Source organism: Passer domesticus, chromosome 2 (genome assembly GCF_036417665.1).
Source record: "Passer domesticus isolate bPasDom1 chromosome 2, bPasDom1.hap1, whole genome shotgun sequence".
Lineage (NCBI taxonomy): Eukaryota > Metazoa > Chordata > Aves > Passeriformes > Passeridae > Passer > Passer domesticus.
In genome coordinates this window covers 69,655,056-69,676,012 of record NC_087475.1, presented here as the reverse complement: position 1 = coordinate 69,676,012, position 20,957 = coordinate 69,655,056, and the positions used below count along the sequence as shown (strand labels likewise).

General features: G+C 43.8%; 1 protein-coding gene and 1 long non-coding RNA gene across 5 annotated transcripts in view; one reads left to right on the top strand and one right to left on the bottom strand.

Moving 5' to 3' along the window:
* The window catches only part of KATNAL1 (katanin catalytic subunit A1 like 1), a 37,363-nt gene extending 27,830 nt beyond the window's left edge, over positions 1 to 9,533 (bottom strand). Inside the window, exons 1-2 of the mRNA XM_064409092.1 lie at positions 9,401 to 9,533; positions 494 to 669 (exon numbers count right to left, since the gene is read on the bottom strand). Of these exons, the coding sequence (XP_064265162.1) occupies positions 494 to 655 (162 nt within the window). The 5' untranslated portion in view covers positions 656 to 669; positions 9,401 to 9,533. The remainder of the gene's footprint in view (positions 1 to 493; positions 670 to 9,400) is intronic.
* LOC135294180 (uncharacterized) overlaps positions 9,029 to 20,957 on the top strand; it is a 72,674-nt gene continuing 60,745 nt past the window's right edge. Inside the window, exon 1 of one of the 4 annotated variants that reach the window (XR_010356340.1) lies at positions 9,029 to 9,415. This is a non-coding gene — a long non-coding RNA (uncharacterized LOC135294180). The remainder of the gene's footprint in view (positions 9,416 to 20,957) is intronic. The other 3 variants (XR_010356339.1, XR_010356341.1, XR_010356338.1) reach the window with 3 other exon arrangements.

The following is a 20,957-nucleotide window of genomic DNA, read 5'->3' as shown; positions in this document are numbered from 1 at the left end:
GTACTCTGTCTAGCCGGGAGATGGATGTGTGCAAGACTCAGGCTAAGAGTATGACTTGCAGGTTTAGAAACCTGATCCAAATTTGTACACTATAGTCATTTAGTTAGCTGCTACTCAGACAACAGTTCTAGTGATGCTAACACACCCACTCACATTTTAGTTTACTGGACATAAGATGGCCAAAAGATACAAGGGGAAAAGAAAGTCCTTAATTTTTTCAAAAGCATGCAGCCACAGAGAGTATGCAGACAGAAACAGACCAGGAATTAGACAGATATCCTAAGTGACAACAAAGAAAGAATTGATTCAGTTAGGAGAATATAATTCCTTTTGAACACACCATGATTTTTTTTTTAAGAATATCAACAAAATATTGTACAACAACTGTTGCCAACTTCACTGAAATGTCCTCTACATCTTATAAGGTTTGGGAGGTATAGTGTGGTTTTCAAATATCAAGTAATAGAATATGGTCAATATTATTTCACCCTACCTGTTGCCATTTTCCCTTAATTGCTGGATCTCTGATCGACTGGCAATGTCTCTGGATTTGCTGGATGACACCCTGGTAATATACCATGGAAGAGTCATAATTCCCAAGGAGTGCATATTCTCTTCCTTTTTTGGCATTATCACAAATCTCTGCTAAATTCATCTTCACTCAGAAATCTAAAAGAGAACATAATTACCAGAAAAAATTAATTTTACATGCTGTAGAATAATTCAGACAGTGATGCTTTAGTTTTGTTATTTCTCTCACAGCTGAATTGTGTCTTTCAAACACTGCTCCCATCCAGTCCTGCTCTTCTACAACCATTTATGTCTAGAGTATCTCTTTACTAGCCTAAGGTTTCAGATCATGAATCGTAACTCTTTTATAGTGATTAAAAACACAACTTCTTTGCTGCCTTTGGCCCCAATCCTGTTCAATTAATGAAACAAAATTAAATGCCCTTCTCACACTGAAACTAACAAACTCAACTTTAATTTGTAGATCACCACAATGTATTAGCAGCCATCAGCTGTGAATCACAAATCACACGAGGCATTAAATTGCTTTTTATTCTGTTGTACTACATATATGCCTAAATGTGCCAACCAGCATCAGGGATGTCTGCACTTCACACTTTCAAGAGCCCTCACCCTAATGAGATTATGATATGGTTGAATGACTGCTCTACTATAGATGAAGTTGAGAGCCTCATTCTGTTTAAATATTCTTTCAAAGTACTCCAGCATCCACATGCTGACTTGAATTTTTTCATTAAATTTAACATGTCACTTTGGGATTTATGGCGGAGTTAGCAATCCAAATTTAACATTCCTTAGAACAGTAATTCCCAAAGTACAACCTTCCCCTAGTCCTCAAATTGCAGCATGACTTCAAGGCAGACCCATAGCCCAGCTTTTCCCAGTAACCAGTCAAGAAAGCAATAACCCAGACATTCGGAATTAAGCTGTGTTGTACAGCTAGGTTTGTATTTAAGGTTCAGGATTGAAGCAGTGCCTGCCCTTTTATCTGAACCTCATGTGACCCAAAGTTTAGGTCCCTACCACAGAAAAAGAGTATCAGTTCCTTTCCCTTGTACTCTCAGTACATGTGGGGTCCCTGACATTCACCGAGATATAAACCTCTGGAAATGAAAACTAAAAAATTGCAATTCATAGTTATGCAATGCAGAGTTGAATTGAGCAAGAGGGAGGAGATCAGCTGTGGAGTGTGGTCCACTACTTGTATCAAGGGTTTGGCAAGACCAAGGACGTGAAGAAGAAACTGGGAAGGAGGGATACAAACACAGTTCAGGCTACACAGCCGAAAACAGCCCATGCTACAGGAGTGCACACTGAAGGAACAGGTGGCAGCAGACAGAAGCCAGAACAGGGAGAAGCAACCTTTTGCATCCTAATGGGTTATAAAAATGTTAGTAGGTTTTATAAACAGACAAGACAAGAGCAAGATGGCATTACGGAGGATGTGTCTTATGCCTTTGTACTCCCTTGAGCTTAGCAAAATTCAAACCCCTGACAAGTTAAACAGACATCCACATGAAATTCACTGTGCCCTGAGCAAACACACGCTGCACCTCCCAAGGGTGCCACACTGACAGACCGAACTGCTGGCTACAGCTGCACACCAGGTCTGCTCCACCACCTCCTCACTCCTGCTCCCTGCAACAAAGCCATGGAAACCTGCCACCCTCACTTAAACCCACAGGTCACACAGCTTGCATGTGGCTGATGACTCTGATGGCAAGAACATGCTGCTGCCCCGCAGCTGACACTCCACCAAGCACAGCAGGACTTACTGGGGCTTCACTTGTCCTCATGCTGTGCTGCACATTGCAGCTCACACAGCATTCCCACTGGCTGTTGCAAACTACTGGGCAGGAGAAAATCTAAGGTGGAAAGCCTAAATTTTGTTTAATCCAAACTCTAATTTTGTTTCCTGACATAGGCAGGGTACATCATTACCAAGATCTGGATTAGTTGCAACAAAGATCATTTAATTTTTAAATACAGAAGATTGTAACTAATAGGGAAAAAAAAGTGATGTCACTCACATTGCACAGGAAATGCATACAATGATAGGAACTGAAGATAGTTTGTAACCCGTTCAGATCTCAAGAGTCAGCTTAGAAATGAACAGAACACCATATGGGGCAGAAGCCATTGACCTGTCTTCAAACACATCCAGGTTGGGATCTGCTCCACAACCAGCCCGTCACCATTAAGAAAAAACATTCCTCAAATCTCTGGAGGTTTTCTGCATATGTAGTGAGAGACAGCGAGTAAATAAAACATTTTTAAGGAACTGCTGAATTCAGTTCCTAGAAATCCATTAAACAGAACACACACTTGCTTTACAACCTCTCATTGCTCTTTATTACAGCTAGTTACCACCCTCCGGGCATATTTAACTCCCTTTTGCCAAGCCCCTTTAATTCCAGAAGAGTCTCCTGCTCACCAGAGGAGACAACCTCCTCATCTCTTCTGTGGTGGAAGCTGGGTCAATCCACACACAGGAGGCAAGCCATAGGAGCCATGCAAACATGTGCCCACTTCAGGACAGTGGTTAGACAAGGAAGGTGAGGCAGAATGCAGAAAAATATACACAGTTTTAAAATCTCGGGAGCAAACCAAAGAAGACTCTCCCATTTCCTCCAGCTAACAAGAGTTTCCTCTCCCATTTCCTCCAGCTAACAAGAGTTTGGGGGCTTCTGGTCTCATGCTTGTGATGCCAAAGCTTACACAGGAGCTTGATGCCTGGTGCATCACATTGAAGAGCTTATAAAACACTGACAGGCACTGAAACTTGGAGCATGGAGGGAGGCTGGTGGATGTACACCTATGTACCTCCTGAGCAGTCAACACCTCCAGAGCTAGGCTGACAAAAGCCCCTGGATATTTCTCATGGATTCCGGCACTTCAATTTTTACTCATCACCTACCCTAGATACCAAAGGTGTCATATAGCTTGAAAAGGTGAATATAGTGTCACCCATTTACCTGAGCTTTATTTGAAACAGCAGCTATAGGCCTCAGTCCTAAATCAGTGCTTTCCTGGAATCCCAGGCAGCTCTCTGAGATTCTACTGCTATTTAAAACTAATGCTAAAAATGGTTTAAACAAACTACAAGCCTCCAATGAACACCAGTGAAGGTAATGTTACTTCAGAATAACCAAAGCAAATCAAAACAAGTAAGTCCAAAATCAAGAAAAAAAATTTTTGAAGGAATTATTTCCTGTGTTGTTTTCTGGTCATCCCATTCTTCAATGTCAGGGATGGGGAGGGAGGGAGAAGTAACTACAACTAGGAGAGGACCTTCCCATGTTATGTACTCACTCTTTATTATCTGTTCTACATTGTATTATCGAGTTCATACAACATCAGAGACATCCAAGGAACGAGAAATACAGAAATTATAAATAAAGCATTTTGTTGTTTGTTATCTGGAGTTTTGTTTATATATTTAATTTTCCTACCATAACACAGCCACCTCTTTTAAGTAATTATACAGCCAGGGACAACTGTTGTCAGGTACATTCAGAACAACTTACCCACTACTTGTGACACCAGCTTTTCATTCCACCATTGTGTGGTTCTCTCCTGCACTAGACCCTAACAGCTCCACTGCACGTCGAGATCCTTGGAGATTCCTCAGTTCACGCATCATTGACAAGAAGAGACATTACAGACATTCATGTCGGCATAGCTGCCATACATGGGGTCTTAAACCCACTTGTTAAAAACCCTGCAGCAGCCAGGCTAAAAGGTCACAGGGGATATTAATCTCTATTCTTTGGAGCATAAGCTGGGCTGATCCCTATCTGGGGTCAGAAAAGAATTTTTCTCCCAGAACTAAAGCAATGCACTTGTTCACAACTGAGCAAGATCTAAAAGACAGTCTCTGCTTTAACATTAAAGCATTATACACACAAACATATCCATGGGCAGATACAGTGACTGTGTGGACAACAGCAAAGGGGGACAGCTTAGCACATTATTCCAAACTTGTGTGCAACACCAGTGGGAATGTATTCAGGACTGGCCCCCTTCAAACCAAGTCTCTCAGTGCTATGTCACCAGTGTTACCAGAGGCAGCAAATGCTCTCCCCTGTAGAGGGTCTGCAGCAGGGCTTTTCCTCTTGCTTGATCCCAAACATTCACTCTGCAAGTGCCAAAATGGAAGGCATCTGCTATCTTTCTATGTCTCTTTTCTGCATGTGTTTTGACACAACCTGTGACATCACTGGCATCCCATTTTCTCCACAAGCCCTTGACTCTTGCACAGGATGAAGGACTCTCATTAAATGAGCTGTTAGACACTTTTGCTTTATTCTCATTGTTTCAATACTCACATCAAGCCTTATTTAATACCTACTAATCAGACTTTTCTCCAAATCAGATGTTAATTCCCCACTGAGAGGGCTATACCATACGTGGATTTTCCTGGACATGTGTCTTTCTCTGATGAAAATTTTATCCAGGCAAAACAAAAACATTCCACAGCTTCCTGAGATTGCTGGACATATGCTCTCACATCATGGCAGCCCTGCAGTACTGCTGACTGGACAGCTGAACATCTGGAAAGGCCTGGACATACGCTGATGAACCCTGCTTCTCATTTTCTGTAAATCAGCCGTGCGTGATGTTGGGCATCCCGAAATGCAATGTAAGAGTTACAACTAATGTCACAAGACAGAGAGTCACACTGTTAGGCACCATCTTCTGAATTCAGTGCTTATGACTGAGGTATGACTGTACACTTTCCACTTCAACAAGGCAGAGCCAGGATGACTGTCTGCCACCACACAATCCCAGAACAGGCCAATTGCCACACAGAGCAAAGCAAGGAAGAGAAGTCCAGTGTTGAGAGATTTTGATTTTTTGGATTTATACACTTTTCATGTGCAACCATTTCCATTATCAGACTCTAAGTCATAAACTGAAGTTGTTTTTTCTTCAAATTCCTCTTACTGCTTGGAAGTTTTTCATTACAGTTAATTGAAACCTGCCCTTCTTAGGTTAAAGCCATATCGATTTTGTAAGCCAGCTTTGACCAGTTTCAAACAGCTCTCTCTCCCTCAATTTTGTCTTCACTTAAAATAGCACAACGATCTGATTTTCAGTCTTCTCTTCAAACTTAAAAATTGTTAAAACAGAGGCAGGTAACAATGCTTTACCTGAGAAACCATAAACAGCAACACTAACTGGAACATTGTCAGAGGAACAAAAAAAGTGTTTTTCCCTGCATGACATGTGACTCCTACTAGAAGCCTACAGAATTCTACTTCTGACAGAAATACAGACTATTTTTTCTTACATGCTTGATACATTTTATTTTATTTTTAAGAATGAGATATTAAAAATGCAATAATTAAAAGAAATTAAATAAATCTTTCCTGCTTTCTTATAAAGATTATGTCTTTCATTTTGGTGTTGGGTGCAGAACTGATCTTCATTGCCAATAACTATCTGTCCCTGTTCAGAAGCAATTGCTGATGCTGCAGACATTACGTTTGCATGACAAAAACAACATTTTAACTGATTATTGTCAGATAAAAAACAAACAAACAAAAGGCTTGCCAAGTTCCATAGCTAAATCCATCTTTTCCTGTTAACATGGCTTTGTTTGAACATGCAGCTGTGGTCCCATGGATTGGTGTGAAAACTAACAATCATGACTTCACCGGATCATGGCTCCTGTTAAAAACACATCTGTAAGTAAGGACATGGCTCAGTTCCAGCAGATTTGAATCTAAACTACATGTAAATGAATCAAAGATGAGAAATGTGTTATGCCAGTGCTGTTTTTTCTTTTTGCTGTGTGCATTAGCAGTGACAAGGCTGGCTACAATGGCAGCAGCAGCGTTGGGGTTGCAGCAGGTTATGCCATTTTTTAAAGCAGTACAGACACCATATAAAACACACACACACATCATGTGTGTACACACACATCATGGTCCAGGAAACCCAGCACCAAGGGATCTTTTAATTCAGTCAACTGCTTTCTGCTAACTGGTTTTTGGCCTCTTTGCATTGAAACTCTGTTTTGCAATAGCAGACATGGAGTTAATGTGGAAATGTGTATGGAAGTGGGAAAGAGAAGAAGCATGCATGCAGGCCTCAGACTATTTTTGTGTGCATTCTTAACTTGAAACAGAGAGTTACTTTGAGTGCAAGTGAAAAAAAAAGGTCTTCAAATGAAATAAAGACATTTACCACAGGTTAAAAGCAATCACATAAGAAAACACTAAATAGGTGGCCAGTCTTTTAATTAAAGATTAATTTCAAGATTTAAATTAGAGGTTTCATTAGTTTGGTGAACCAAACAGAAAGCATCCTGGAGAATGAAACAGCCATATGCAGAGCCTTTGAAGTAGAGTTCTCTGAAGAAGCAGAAAGGAGAATCAGAGACGGCTGTGCTATTCCTAAAACTGAGTGTGAACTGTATCCTTCTCCAAGCACCTCATACACCAGATTCAGACACATCCATATGGCCCCATCACCATTACCTGGGGTAATGAGGTGTTCATTAGCAAGGCTGGGCAACAAAAAGAGCTAAAACAAATGCTGTGAGGCACTCTGGGCAGTGTAACTCCACACACACATGGGTCAGGCAGTGACAGGCTTGCCAGCTTGTTCCATCTTAGCCCTGCTGGACCCAGATAAAATGCAACACCACAAGTCAACCCCTCCTCTGACAGCATGCAGGGCCAGAGACCTGAAGGATTCTGTAGGGCCTGTCTGGAACTCAACAGAGTGGAACCCAGCCTGAGTCAATAATCCTTCTGGTCCTTTGTGGAGCCACTTGCTTCTCTGCATATCATGTGTGTAAGCACTTCTGGTAGAGCAAACATGCCACCAAAGATTCCCAAGATGGTCTGTGCAGAGCAGCTCGGGTTCAGAGCGTTTTTAGGTCAGCTCAGTGCCAAGAAAGGCAGTGAAACTGCTCCTGCACCTGGCTCTGGATACAGCACTCCTGTGATCCCCCCACACCAACCACAGCCAGCTCCACAACCACTCTGTGCTGCTGCTGCTCCATTCCAGCTCAGCCAAGCTGCACCCCAGATAAGCTTTCCATGAATAATTGGAGGTTTAATGCGCTCACACAGGTGTTTATAACCTGACTCATAAGGTCAAAATTTTGGCCTGAATACTTTTCCACCTCTTGAACTCCACTCTGAATTTCAAAGAATTGGCTCTTTAGGACTAAGGAAATGTATTACTTAAATAGAATAGCATACATTTTAAAAGTATACTTTATATGCATATTGATGTTAGTGCTACAGACATGAAGTCTTCAGATTCCTCAGCTCATCCCCAGAAGAATCAGCTTTTTTTTTTTTTTAATTACACAGAAAACCAGATAAAGGCCTATCTTTTTTTTTTTTTTTTCTTGTATTCCATTTATTTCACAGTCTTTTGATTGGGCTTAGGTCAGGGCAGGAACTATTTCTCCCCATTACCTGCTCAAAAGCCCAAATCTCCAAGAGCCAGGCACCCTGGAAGCACTCTGCAGTTGCAATGTTCCCTTCTGCAGTGTGACAAGTACCAAGAGCTGCAAGAAAGAAGCTGAAGCCTGTCTAGGATATAGCTGACATAGGGATGGGGAGAAAAGGAAGAAAAAGGAAACTGCTCAACAACCTGCAACTGCAATCAAGCATTCATTGGAAAGAAACCCATCTCTGTGAAATGTGAAACTGTAGTAGGAATAGACATTCAATATTCATATACAAGAGAGTACTAATGCACGGATGCTTTTAAGATACAGACTTTTCAGGAAGAAAAAATTACATCCCCTTATATACTGATCATAAACATGTGTATTTTAAGTATGATATATAGAGAAACTGTAATTTTATTCCCCCTTATGACTGTTAGAGAACATAAGACAAAGAATAACACTAGAACTGCCGGGAGAGGAAATGGAGAGAGAAAAGGGCCAAATGCTGACATCACGACAGCATTTTTTTTGGGAAAAAATAGATGTGTAGCAAAATAATTTTTTTTTAAGTAACAGTGTCCAGACCACCTATTGCAACAAGCTCAACAGAGCCTAAGCATGGTAGTAGAGGTGAAACTGGAAACCATAAACGCAAACTGGTTGGAGAAACTTTCCAAAGCTCCCTCTGACCATCACCTCCTTCATACTCATTCCCAACCTCCGGGCTGCTCTGCCTTCTGCACAGCTCTGTGTCCATCTGCTCCACCACTCCTCCTCCAGCACATCATCCATCCATCCATCCATCCATCCATCCATCCATCCATCCATCCATCCATCCATCCATCCATCCATCCATATTACCGTGTGCCCTTTTCATTGTATTCTTTCTCTCCCCCACTGGCACCCAGACGCCCCAGCCCACCCTCCCCTCACGGCAGGCACCCACCCGTGTTTCCCCGGCACCCACCCCCATCCACTGCCCAGCCCGCGCCGCCCCTCTGCAGCCGCACCGCCCTGCGCCCACCCTCCCAGCCGGCCCTGCCGCACCGCCCCTCCCTCAGCCCCTCCCGCCCCGGCAGCGGCGCAGGGGCTTCTCTCCCTCGCTGTTCCGCGGGAAGAGCCGCCTCAGCGCCCTCATTCCGAGGGAGCCTCCCGTCCCCACAGGGGTCCCCTCCGCAGCACCCATCTCCCCGCTCCGCCGAGGGCGCTGGGAGCTGTAGTTCCCTCCCGCCGCCTCTCCCGGCAGCCCGTTGCGCCCGGCGGGGGGCGCGGACTACACTTCCCGGCACGCTCCGCGGGAGATGGGGGGGGCACCCCCGCCCTCCTCCAGCCTCTACCGCTGGTCTCCCCCCCATCCCCGCCGCCTCTCTCGGCGTGGCGGTGTCCGAGCCGCCGCCCGCCGCGGGCAGCAGCGCCGTGAGGGGCTGCCCCGTTCCCGGGCCCTGCCGTTACCTGGGAGAGCCGGGGGTGCGTGTCCGCGGGCGGGAGCGGCGCGGGGAGGGGGCGCAGCGCTGCGGCTCTGTCAGAGCGGGGCCGGGGGGGCGGCGCGGGGGGGCGGGCGGGGCGGGGGGTGCGCGCGCGCGGCGACGGGCGGTTGCCATGGCGGCGGCCATGGCGGCGGGCGCGGGGAGGGGACGGCACCGCCGCTGCGGCCTCCGGAGCGCCTCCGCTTCTCCTGGCGGCGGGGCAAGGCGATCTGCCTCGAGGAAAGCCCCGCGGCACCGCCGCCGACGGCTGCGGGCGCCCAGCCCGCGTTTAGCAGCCCTCGGCGGGGCTCCGCGCTGAGCATCCCCGGCGGAGGCGGGCGGAGAGCGTCCCGGGCAGCAGGGAGGGAGTGCCGGAGCCAAGCGCCGCGGCTGGCTGTGAGCGCCCGCCGTGCTCTGCGCCGTGCTGCGCCAGGGCCCGGGGCGGGGAGGCTGAGAACAGAGTGCCACAGGGGGCGTCAGGCGGGCAGGGACCGCCGTGGCTCATTGCTCCAAAGCCCCGCTCAAGCAGCGCCGTGCCACAGCACATGGCGCAGGATTGCATCCAGAGCCTTCCTGAATAGCTCCAGTGAGGGAGGCTCCGCAAGCACTCTGGGCAATCTGTTCCATTGCACGGTCATTGCACAGTAAAGTCCTTCCTCATGTTCAGCTGGAACTTCCTGTGCATCAGTTTCTGTCCTTGCGTCGTGTCCTTGCAGCTGGAGCCAGCGGGAAGGGCTCTGAATACACATCAGAGCTCATTCACACTCAGAATGCAAGCCTCATGTGCCTCCACCTCGTCTGTGGGAGTGTCTGTCTAGGAAATGCAGTGCATACGTTTGTCCTGTGTGCATGCAGAAGGGCACTGGACCATCTTTGCTAGAGCAGTCTAATACACTTTGATAGCACCGTAAAGGAACAGATTTAGGGATTTGCCCTGTTCCTGGACCAAAGTGGTATCTGGCGATCAGAGGCAGTCACACAGGGTGGCACCACCCAGTTTGTGTCATCTCCTGAGGGTGAATATTACCTCGCGTTTCTGAAACATACAGGTCACTGTTAATACGAGCAGCCTGGTGCCCTGCGAGGGGAGCCGTGCAGTTATAAACCTTTCTAAGGATGTAATTTCACAGTTAATGTAAGACAGCCTGTGTCTGTATTGCCACCGAAAGGGGCAGTCCTGCATTCCTCTGATCATGGATATGCCTTCCTGTTTGTTATTTACACCGCAGTAACGCTGATGATGCCATCTGGCAAGGCAAGCCTGGGATCTGATCTGGTGGAGAGCCAGTTTTGCTCCTCCAAAAAATTAACTGAGTTCAGCTGGAACTGAAAGTTCCCGAATTAGCGGAGTCTGTAGAGCTGCTGCAGGCACAAGGAAGGCAGAGGAGATGTGGAGGCAGGAGCAGCCCATTGAATCTGCAGCCCAGTGGATCTGAGCTGTGTTTCTGTGTGCAGCTGCGCCACTGCAGCGAGCCCTTACTGCTGAAACTGCCTTGTGACAGCTCTGAGAGTGTCCCAGTGACGATGATCTTGTGATCACACCTGATAGTAGTACATGATTTCTCCGGAAAATTTCTGTTGTAGTTAGTTTAAGGCAGCAGCATGAGCTTGTATCTCACAATAAGGTTCTCAGAAGTGCTAAGTGACACAAGTGAAAGAGCAGGGATTGAAACTAAAAGCTCAGTATGCCTCTTAAACAATACAGCATGCGTGAGTGTGTCACTCATATATCTACAGATCTTGTTTCCCTCAAAATCATGTGGAGATTCTTATGTCTTTGTGAGAATTTTGGAACCGGTGCCAAAATCGTGATGAATTCATAACAGCTGCAACTCTGGCTTCCCCCTTTTCCAGATTTCTTCGAACTTGCCTGCCCATGACATCAATTCCTGCTGGTTTTTCACATACACAAAAGCATAGATGCTGTGCAGACCGTACAGAGTTCAGCCTTTCTAGGGGAGAGCAGATGATGTGGCCTCGTCCCAGTACTTCCATAACATCCCTTCCCACGAGACTGTGTACCTCTTACCACATGAGGCAACACATTAAATGCTTTGTCTGAGGATTGTATCCCCCATCTAGGAAATTGTGACCCAGAGAAGCTTGCTTATTTGGGTGTAATTTCTCTGTCTGGTTGGGGTTTTTTTCCCCATTCCTTTTTTTAGTAACGATTGAGTCAAGCGGGGCTGCTTCCCAGTGACAGAGGCTCCCCATGCCTCAGCTGACCTCCCTTTTGAAAAGCAGTTGTTCAACACCAGAACAATACCAGTGTCAATCTATTCTAAGCACTCTGAGGGAAAGTTTGGTAAGCATGGGTCTCCACAGTTTGCCAAGATATGCTGTGACTGTGTCAGCAGGAAGAACTGTGTCTTCAGGTTCCTGGCCATGTACACTGGGTGTATAGGGTAGTTCATGTTGGAGGGGAATTCAGAAGGTCATCTAGTCCAGCCAGACAACCAGAAGTTCATAAACCTGTTAGTAAGCCATAAGAATGATAACTTTAACCCTATTGCTGGGTCAAATTTGAGCAAATCTGGCTGGACTTCTGCAAAAGGTACTGCTTGTCTGACCTCATTACTGAAGGTTCCTGCCTTCACAGCAGTCCCTGGATTGAAAAACACTAATGTTTCCAAGCCATTTTAATGCAGAATATGATGTTAAAATCATCTTATGAGCAGTTCAGGCTAATTTGCAGGACCTTGTGTTGAAGCAGCTGGAACTAAAGTGTCTTATTCCACCAACTCTGCTGTGAGGCAGTCATTTCAGGCAAAGAGGAGGTACAAAATTGCTGGGAGGGGAGGTGACACCTTAAGCCACTGAAGGTTGTTCTACTCTGAGCATATTCTCATGGCTTACAACTTCTTTATTTTTTGATAGAGGCTATAAACCTAGCAGTTCTGGATAAGACATGATGGTGGTGGGTGTCAGCAAGTGTGGTTAGGCAGGATCCAGCTGTGTTGGTGGAGGAGAGCATTACTCACAGCCAGACCCCAGAGACTTATCATGGCCCTTTCCAGCAATCTGCAAATCTGCCAGCAGAGCTGATTGTGTGCCCGCTCACTCTGATTTATTCTAGTCAGTTCAATCAGAAGCTGATAGAAATTAATGTAACTCTTTTGCCGTGAACATTAGATTTGGTTCAGAAGTGTCTCTTCAGCTAGAGTAATTGCAGACACTGTCAGAGGAGTTTAAAGCTGTGCGCTCTTAGGGTCTCTGACAGATTAACAAAACTGGTTTCTGAATTGATTTGGTTATCATTACATAAATTCCACTGACTAGAGGGCTGGCACTGGCTTTTAGCACAAAGTAGCAGAGAACTTCATTTGTAACCTCCTCCCACCCACAAAGTTCTGCAAGGAGAAGGTTGAAATCATGTGAGAAGTCTATGAATTATGAACTGCCCTCTGCTTCTGTCTTCCCTTCCCCTTGCAATTATATTTAACTAGACTACAGGAATTATTGTGCCTTCATAATAAGCTTTAATGCTGAGATGCAAACATAACTCTTTACCAAAGGTCTTACAGGCTGTATGGAGAAATGCTGTAATAATGAAAAGGGAAAAACAATAGGGAAGCAGTAGGGAGAAGAAGATGCATGTTACCTATTCATGGACATTACCCTTCCAAGGGAAGTTATGCACAAGTCAGTAAAGGCATCAGTAGACTGTTAATTTTCATACACACATAGTAATTGTTCTTCTGCATAGATATTTTTATAGAATTTATTTACCAGATGACACATCCACCATTTTTTCTCCTAGGAAAGAACTTCAGAGCCTGAACCCTGAGAAAGATTTAGTCAACATCCTTCCCACAAGACGCATCGCGAAGTGCTGTGAATTGTTAATAGAGAATAGTGTAAGAGAAAGCAGTTGATTTTCAAACAGGATTGATTGCAATTAAGCCAGAAGGTGAGAGGTGGAATAGACAAGGATGATTTTATTTATCTGGTCAATGTAGACATCTGTCATATAGATGTCTACATTGCCTACTTTTGCCTCTGACTTAAGACTTTGGGGATACAATTCCTGCTTCAGCCAAGGTGGACTGTGCCCTGAATGTGCTTAATTTTTTTCCAGTGCTTATAGCAGACTCATCTGATCAACATAAATGTGTTTGCACTGTAGATGTCTAAAGGTAGGTGACAGGAGTCCCACCCAATGTGTTGAGTTGTTAAAGCCCTAGAGAGGGAAAGCTGTCATGGCAGTTTTAAGTTGGTTGATTAAAATGATGAAGAACAGGCCAGTGACACTTTAATGGAAATCACAGGTGGAAGAGAAGACAGATCTTTGAGATAAGTTGAAACAAGCCCACAGTACACAGGGAAAAAACCTCACCTGTTCTGCTTTGAGTCTGTGACAGAAATTAGAAAAATAAACAGGAACTAGGGTCTTGTGTTTCTTTTATGTGTATACTTAACATCCAGAAGCATTTTGCGTGTGTTGGAGCATTACTTTTTGGAGAAGGAATAAGAAAGGAGTTTACAGCAGTCAAAACAAAGAGAGAGAAAACTTGTACAGAAACCTCAGAGAAAGTAGAGTCATGCCCAAGGAGCTGGATGTCAGCAACTGTTAAATGAAAATCTAGACCAGGAAAGAAAGTTTATTCACACCATCTCGACTTTGTGGCAGACCACTAGGCAATATCAAGTGGCAAAGTTACCCTTAATCCATCTGCTGGGGTTGACAGCTGAGAGAAAATCTCTCGTGATGTGCTTTTGTTTGGTGGTACAACTCTTTCAGGGTATGAACTTTAAGCAGTTTCTTAAAGATGTGACATTCTGGAGTTGCACTGCAGTAAGTTTGAGCCTCACTGCTCAGTTTCTACCACATTTTCAGAAGGATGGAGGTGTAACCCAGTTCGTTTTAGTTTTGGAGTAAGTAGCACAGTAGAAAACGTACACTCAGCTGGTGCTTCTGCTGAACACAAGGCAGGCAGACTCGGCTGTTCTAGATTTCATCTGGCAGCAAGCTGCCCAGTGTGCCCGTGTAAAATGACTGGCAGCTCCCCACTTAACAATACGCGCAGCTTCTGTGCACAAGTTGCAATACCATGTATGATCAATTGTCAAGTTTCTTGAAGGGATGAGGGCTAAGTAGAAATGGATATGACACCACAGGGTAGTAGGCTTTGATAGTTTGAACCAGTTATATCAGCTGAGCCTATTAACTCAGGCACAGCCATTTCAAGTCATATATTATTCCCTTGTCTATATTATTCTCATTCCCCTGTAGATGTTTTTCTGACTTAGCAGTGGCAGTTTCAAATCAGGGAGCTGTTGGGCAGCTTTTTACACACGCTGTGTAGATGCCCAAGCCACTAGAATAAACAAATCACAGTCTAATGCATATTAATGGCTTGCCCAGCATGTTTGATTTCTTAGGCATGTTAGTTGCAGTTCCGCAGTGTGAGACACTAGAAAATGAATTGGTTTTAACAATCCACTCCTGTAAACATATTCATCCAGGAGAGAAGATAGCTACATTTAAAGAGCATTCCTTCCACAACTGTCTCAAGTAGTCCTTTGAATAGAGCTGTGATCAATGGCAATGAGGGTGTTTACACTGGAGAAAGACACTCTGAAAATTGGTGTTCTGGTGTGTGCCTTAGTATCAAGATTTTGCAGGGCAGGAGGCATCTGCAGTGAAAGCACAACTTCACAACTTCTGCTGTTTTTTGATAAATTCTGAAACCCACATCACTGAATATGTAAAAAGTTCTGAGTAGAAAAGAGCAATATAGACAAGATGTAATTACAGATCAAAGCTCCTAACTGAAAATGTTTTAAAAAGTGTTTGAGGAGAGCAATAAAGTTAAATATACACTGGTGATCATTGTGAAGAATCTCTTTTCCCTTTCTGGTCCCCTAAAATGAATTCTACTGGGAATTTGCAGTGGTTTCCATGTGAGCAATTTAATCTGGTTCATATTTTGAGAGTAAAATTTGGAATCTTTTTTTAACTTCAGAATTTAGACCATCACTGAACAATGTGCATTCTGTTAATGTAGTTCATTTATCTAATAAATGAGAAACATGGTTGTGTCAGTAGAGGATCGGTGGCACAAAGAACAGTATCTCATAAAAGAACAGACATTGGCATCACAGTGAAACATGTTCTAAACTATTATAACATCCCATTCACATTCTCAGGGGGAATATTCACTGCCTACGTTTAAACATCTAACTTAGACGCCTAAATTTGGAGGCTTGTCTCCCTAGATGCCTTGCATAGTTGAAGGAGTGAGAGAGGCTCCTCCAGAGAGCAGTTCAGACTGTTAGTTAGGCTTCTGCTCTGAATTATCTAGAGGAGCCTCTTCAACTTTGAATGCCTTTCTGTGCTATTCTTTGCATCTTTTCCTTGGCAACTAAACTGACTTACCTGGTTCCCACCCCTCAGCACTTGTTCTTGTCTTGTACTTTACATACCAGTCTGTCTCTTGGGCTGTGGGGGGTTGATGTGGTGGCACTGCCAGCTAGGTTGGTGAAATCATCTGAGTTGAAAGGAACCCTGCCAAAGAAGGTGTAACTTTTAACCTAGGTCATGTCTCTGATGTTCTTAATTGCATGACCTTGTAAACAGGTCTGAGGAAGGGATGAGCTTTAGCAAGGCACAGAAATGCACTGTTGACCTCTTTGCTATGTGTGTCACCAAGAAAAAGATATGTTTAAGATGTAAGTTAAGGAGACTGAGTCTTGTATCTAAGCATCATTCTGTTCAAGCACATTATTTTTATACCATTACAGTTTCAAAAATGTCATGGAAGTTTATTATGGTTTGCATCACTGTAAGAAAGAGATAATCTAGCCATGTATATCTGTTATCCGTGTAAAAAAGTGGCCATAATTTAAACAGAATTATTTATCGTATTTACAAATGTACCACGAAAAGGTGTGCCAGACTTTATAAATAAGGCTAGAAGTGTGGTGTTGCCACTGACATAGAGCAGGTGCAGTCAAGTTGGAGTAGCTTAAGTTCCCCACCCATCAGCCAAGGGCTGCTAATGTTTCATCAGACATGTTGAATGCAGTGTACCTACCTTGAATGGTTTACAGTGCAGGCATCTGCTTGTAAAATAGTTGTCTAAAATTCTTTTCAGAATCAGTGGAAAATCTGGCCTTTTAGATGATGCTTTATATGACCCGTAAGAGATGCTGAGATCTGAAGTACCTACATTTGGGCAGCTGAATCCCACCTCCAGGCTGAGCAGCTGCTCCTTCTGCATGGAGCACTGCTGACTACAGCAAGTGAGGTTCAACTGTCTTGTCTGCTGACCTCTAAAACCACCCAGGCTCAGCTGCTAGTGTGTCACTGAAGCTTCATTTTCTGATTATTAAAACTCTTTGCAGTTCAGACAGATTTGATGCTATTGGTGTCCACCACCAGGACACTTTTGCAGTCTCTGGCAGTTAAGGTATTGCTGTTGTTACAGAGTTAACCATCCTGTTATAAAACAGTATTCTTTTAAAACAAGCTTGTATTAGGAATGTGAGCCACAAACTCAATGAGGTGAAAGAATTAGTAGTAGTTTCTAATAGTTTTGCATTGCATCTTTTGCTGCTTTTTAAATTTCAGTAGTCATCTGGTAGGCATCTTAATAACCTGGGAAGAGATTGTTTAATTATATTTATCTGGGATCTTCTATAGCTTCACCTACCTAATTGCTTCTTTTAGGTGATGTACTCACCTCTTTCTGGTCCTTTTCCATGCAAGTAAGAATAAAAACATTCCTAAAGTTTTGAATAAGGAAGAAGCTAAAATCCACAAGGAAGCACAGCTGAAGCTAAACCTCAATATGCTAAGCTGGAGTTAAACCTATATATGCTATTGTCTTCCTGGAGGGGAAGTGTTAATTTTCATATTTGCTGTATTTATAAATGTATTGAAGTTACAAAATGAGCCTGTTGTGGCTTAACCCCAGTAGGCAGCTCAGCCCCACACAGCTGCTCGCTCAATTCCTGGCCAGTGGGATGGGAGAATCAGAAGGGTAAAAGTGAGAAAACCCATGGGCTGAGATATAGACAGTTTAATAGGGAATGCACAAGCCCCACAAGCAAGCAAAGAAAATTAAGGAATTCATTCACAACTTCCCAGAGCCAGGCAGGTGTTCAGCCATCTCCCAGGAAAGCCACGCTCCATCACACTTAATGATTATTTGGGGAGATCAACATCATCACTGAACATCTCACCTTCTTCCTCCAGCTTCACAAGCTGAGCATGACAGCACCTGCTCTGGGATACCCCGTTGGTCAGCTGGGGTCAGCTGTCCCCACTGTGTCCCCTCCCAGCTCCTTGTGCACCCCCAGCCCACTGGCAGGTGGGGTGGGGTGAGAGGCAGAAAAGGCCCTGACCTTGTGTAAGCCCTGCTCAGCAGTAACCAAAACATCCCCATGGTATTACAGCACAAATCCAAAATACAGCCCTGCACCAGCTACTGTGAAGAAAATCAACTTTATCCCAGCCAAAATCAATACAAGAGCCTTAAGTCTTCACATCCTTTTACAGTGTAGAAATACATGTATGATGAGGGTACTTGTGCATAAGAAGATAGAAGATAGAGGTTTCCATAATTACAGGTTACAAAAGAACAAAGGTTATCAAAAGAAGTTGTTCCAAGTGCACAGGAGAATAATATTCTATGGATTTCTCTGGATGGGGAAGGTAATCCTGTGCTCTTTCTCCTTGTCACCTTTTATCATTTTTATTCTGGGTTTCTGTTTTGTTCAGATACCAGAAAATCCCCCTCCTGTTGAGACAGTCCTTGGGATCTTTCTACCTGATGAAAGCAGTCTCCAGTGCCACTGTTCAGTGCAGTGCTGGCTGATATGGGCAGACAAGCTATGCCAGTATTTGCAAGTGTCTGCAAAGCCTGTATCCATACAAGAGAGAGAGCAGTTTTCCATCCCAAGGCTCAGTTGTGTATGCTGATGGGCACCAAGGATGCCTAGGGCTACTGCAGACTGCCCTGTCCATGCCACACAGCCCTGTACCCTGGATCTCATATGGATGTGCCCTGTGGTGTCCATCTCTGCCCAGTGCAGAACCTGAAGGAATAGGGCTGGAAGACAGCATGGGTCTGGGAGAGCCAAAGACAATGCTCTTGGCCCTTTGTGGGGTATCTCGAGAGTGAATGCAGGGGATGTACCTGAAGAGGTCCCCAAGGAGAAAGCTGCAGTTCAGCAGAGGGGACAATTGGGTGCTCAGACTTCCTCCCTGTCAGTGTGGGACATAGTGGTGACATTTCTTAAGTACCCAGTTTTAGTCCAAGGGTGGGATGAGTTCTATATAAACACACATTCCTATAGATTAGTTGAGCATCTCTGTTATTGTATGCAGATTTTGGAAACACAAGTGGTTAATACCATATATCTGAGGCACCTTATTCTTTCATACATACTGCTGAAATAAAACCACTTACATTCCTAGTTAGTAGCTTACCTGCAACACGGCAGAGCTTTGGCTGGGTCTTACATGTAAACATAACATTTTCTTTCCTGAGATAGCCTACACTTCAGTGATATTTTTAGCAGAAATGCAGTGCAAAAGTGAAATTGATTATATTAATAGTTGTCTAGAAGCTTTCTATCCACTGCATAGGAAGTCCTTATTACATTTTTCATCAGGCCATATGGCATCTAAATATAATGTGCTAAATTACTAATGCAGGACAATAAATAACATTATGATTATGTGTTATGGGTGCCACCTCATACGTGCACAACAAGTAATTATAGTTAGGATGAGTAATGGAGATTTGAGTGTTATATTTAGGAATATATGAGAAAGGACACAGTTTGTCATTAAGGATGGTAATTGTCTCATCTCACTTTGCAGATTCAATAAGTAGGTGTCCATACTAAGCCAGTCATCTGTGACTGCATCTGTGATCAGTGGAGAGGAGCAGGGACTTCAGAAGATAAATGGTCCCTCCTCTCTTAGACAAATATTTTCAGAGGCTGCATCTCAGAATCTCACACAAACAGAAAATCTTCAACATCTTTCTGGGGGAAAAAAAGAGCACCCAGAAAGACCTGGTCACACATTGTAATCTTTCTCAGATGAATCTCCAAGTCTTCTCTGCTTCAGTGAGTGATCATCCATAGGAAACTTTTGATGGTGTTTATTTAAGCCTTTTTTTATGTTCCAGTGATGAAAGTTTCACCATTTCCCTAGGCAGTCTATACCAATGCTTAATTTTCCTTAATCCTAGACTGTTGTCTAGTGGTTTAATGTAAATATCCTTTCCTGCAATTTATCCCTATTGCTTCTTCTTCTAATAAACATAAACAAGTTTATTTCATCCTTTTTCACAAGCACTTTCACATATTTAAAGATTCCCCTGCCCCCAGTTTTCTCTCCTCTTGACATTGTTTGTGTCTTGACACTGAACTAAAGTACAAGTGAAGTGATATTGGTAGGATTTATGTAGAGTTAAACCTTCCCTCCCCTACTCCTTCACAGCCCCCAGTAACCTCAGTGTTGCACAGACTCCACCATAGCGCTGATCTGTCTTGCTGCACCCAGGGTTGTGACACCCTAATGCTGTTGGTCTCTCAGCCCTGGCTAATTCAAGTGAGCACTTCCAGCTCCTTCCTGGTAAATCAAGGACAGGAGAGGGCCAAGTGTTTAGTTGTTTAACACTTTTTATGGGCACTAGCTGCTTCACAGCTTTCCAAGGCATGATGTCCACACTCAAAAGTGACAGTTTGGGGGCTTGTTAGCCAGTGTTTACAAGCATAATGTAGTTTTCTACTCATATCTGCCTTTTTAATTTTCATGTACCATTTTCACTGACCTTCCATGTTTCTAATTCCTTTACAGTGATACATTCATAATTTCCACAAATCCAGCCATTTTGTTTGAGTGTACTGAAATGTTCTTAAGGTTTTTGTGAGTTACGCTTCACAGAGAACATTTCACAGAACTATACATTATACCACAAAATTGTTCTTACCATGCTAATTTAAAACATGTTTTTCTTTAGATTAGTTCATAAAGAGAGAGGAAGGAAGATATTTAGCTCCAGACAGCACTTGCAATAGAAATCAGTTATTTCTGTACAGCGTCTTTCCTTTGAAATATCACTAAATGATTTCCAGAGAGAGGAAGAATGTAATTTAATGATCCCTTGCACAGCTCAAACACCTTTCATCAGAGCATCTCAAAGCATTTCAGACAAGCCTCAAAGCTTGTCTGTTTTTCCCCAACTATTTCAGTTGGCCTAATAAAAGATACTGTGTTCCTACACACATTGTATTGTTTAGCACTCAAAGCATTATCATACTTGTTTTACCGATAAGTAAAAAGGGGCACAAAGAATCCACATAGTTTTATTTGAGACAGTGAATCTAAGGTGAACTCTGTGGGGTCTGGTTTTCACTGAGTCTCCAGGATGTGCAGAATACATGTTCTTAGATTACAGGCAGACATGTAGAGCGGAGTCTTCATTCCACTTACATCAGTGGCAAAGTTCCCACTGATCTGAATAAGGCTGAAATCGCATCTTAGCTTTTCTAGCTGCTGCTTGCCAAAGTCAGCTTCAGAC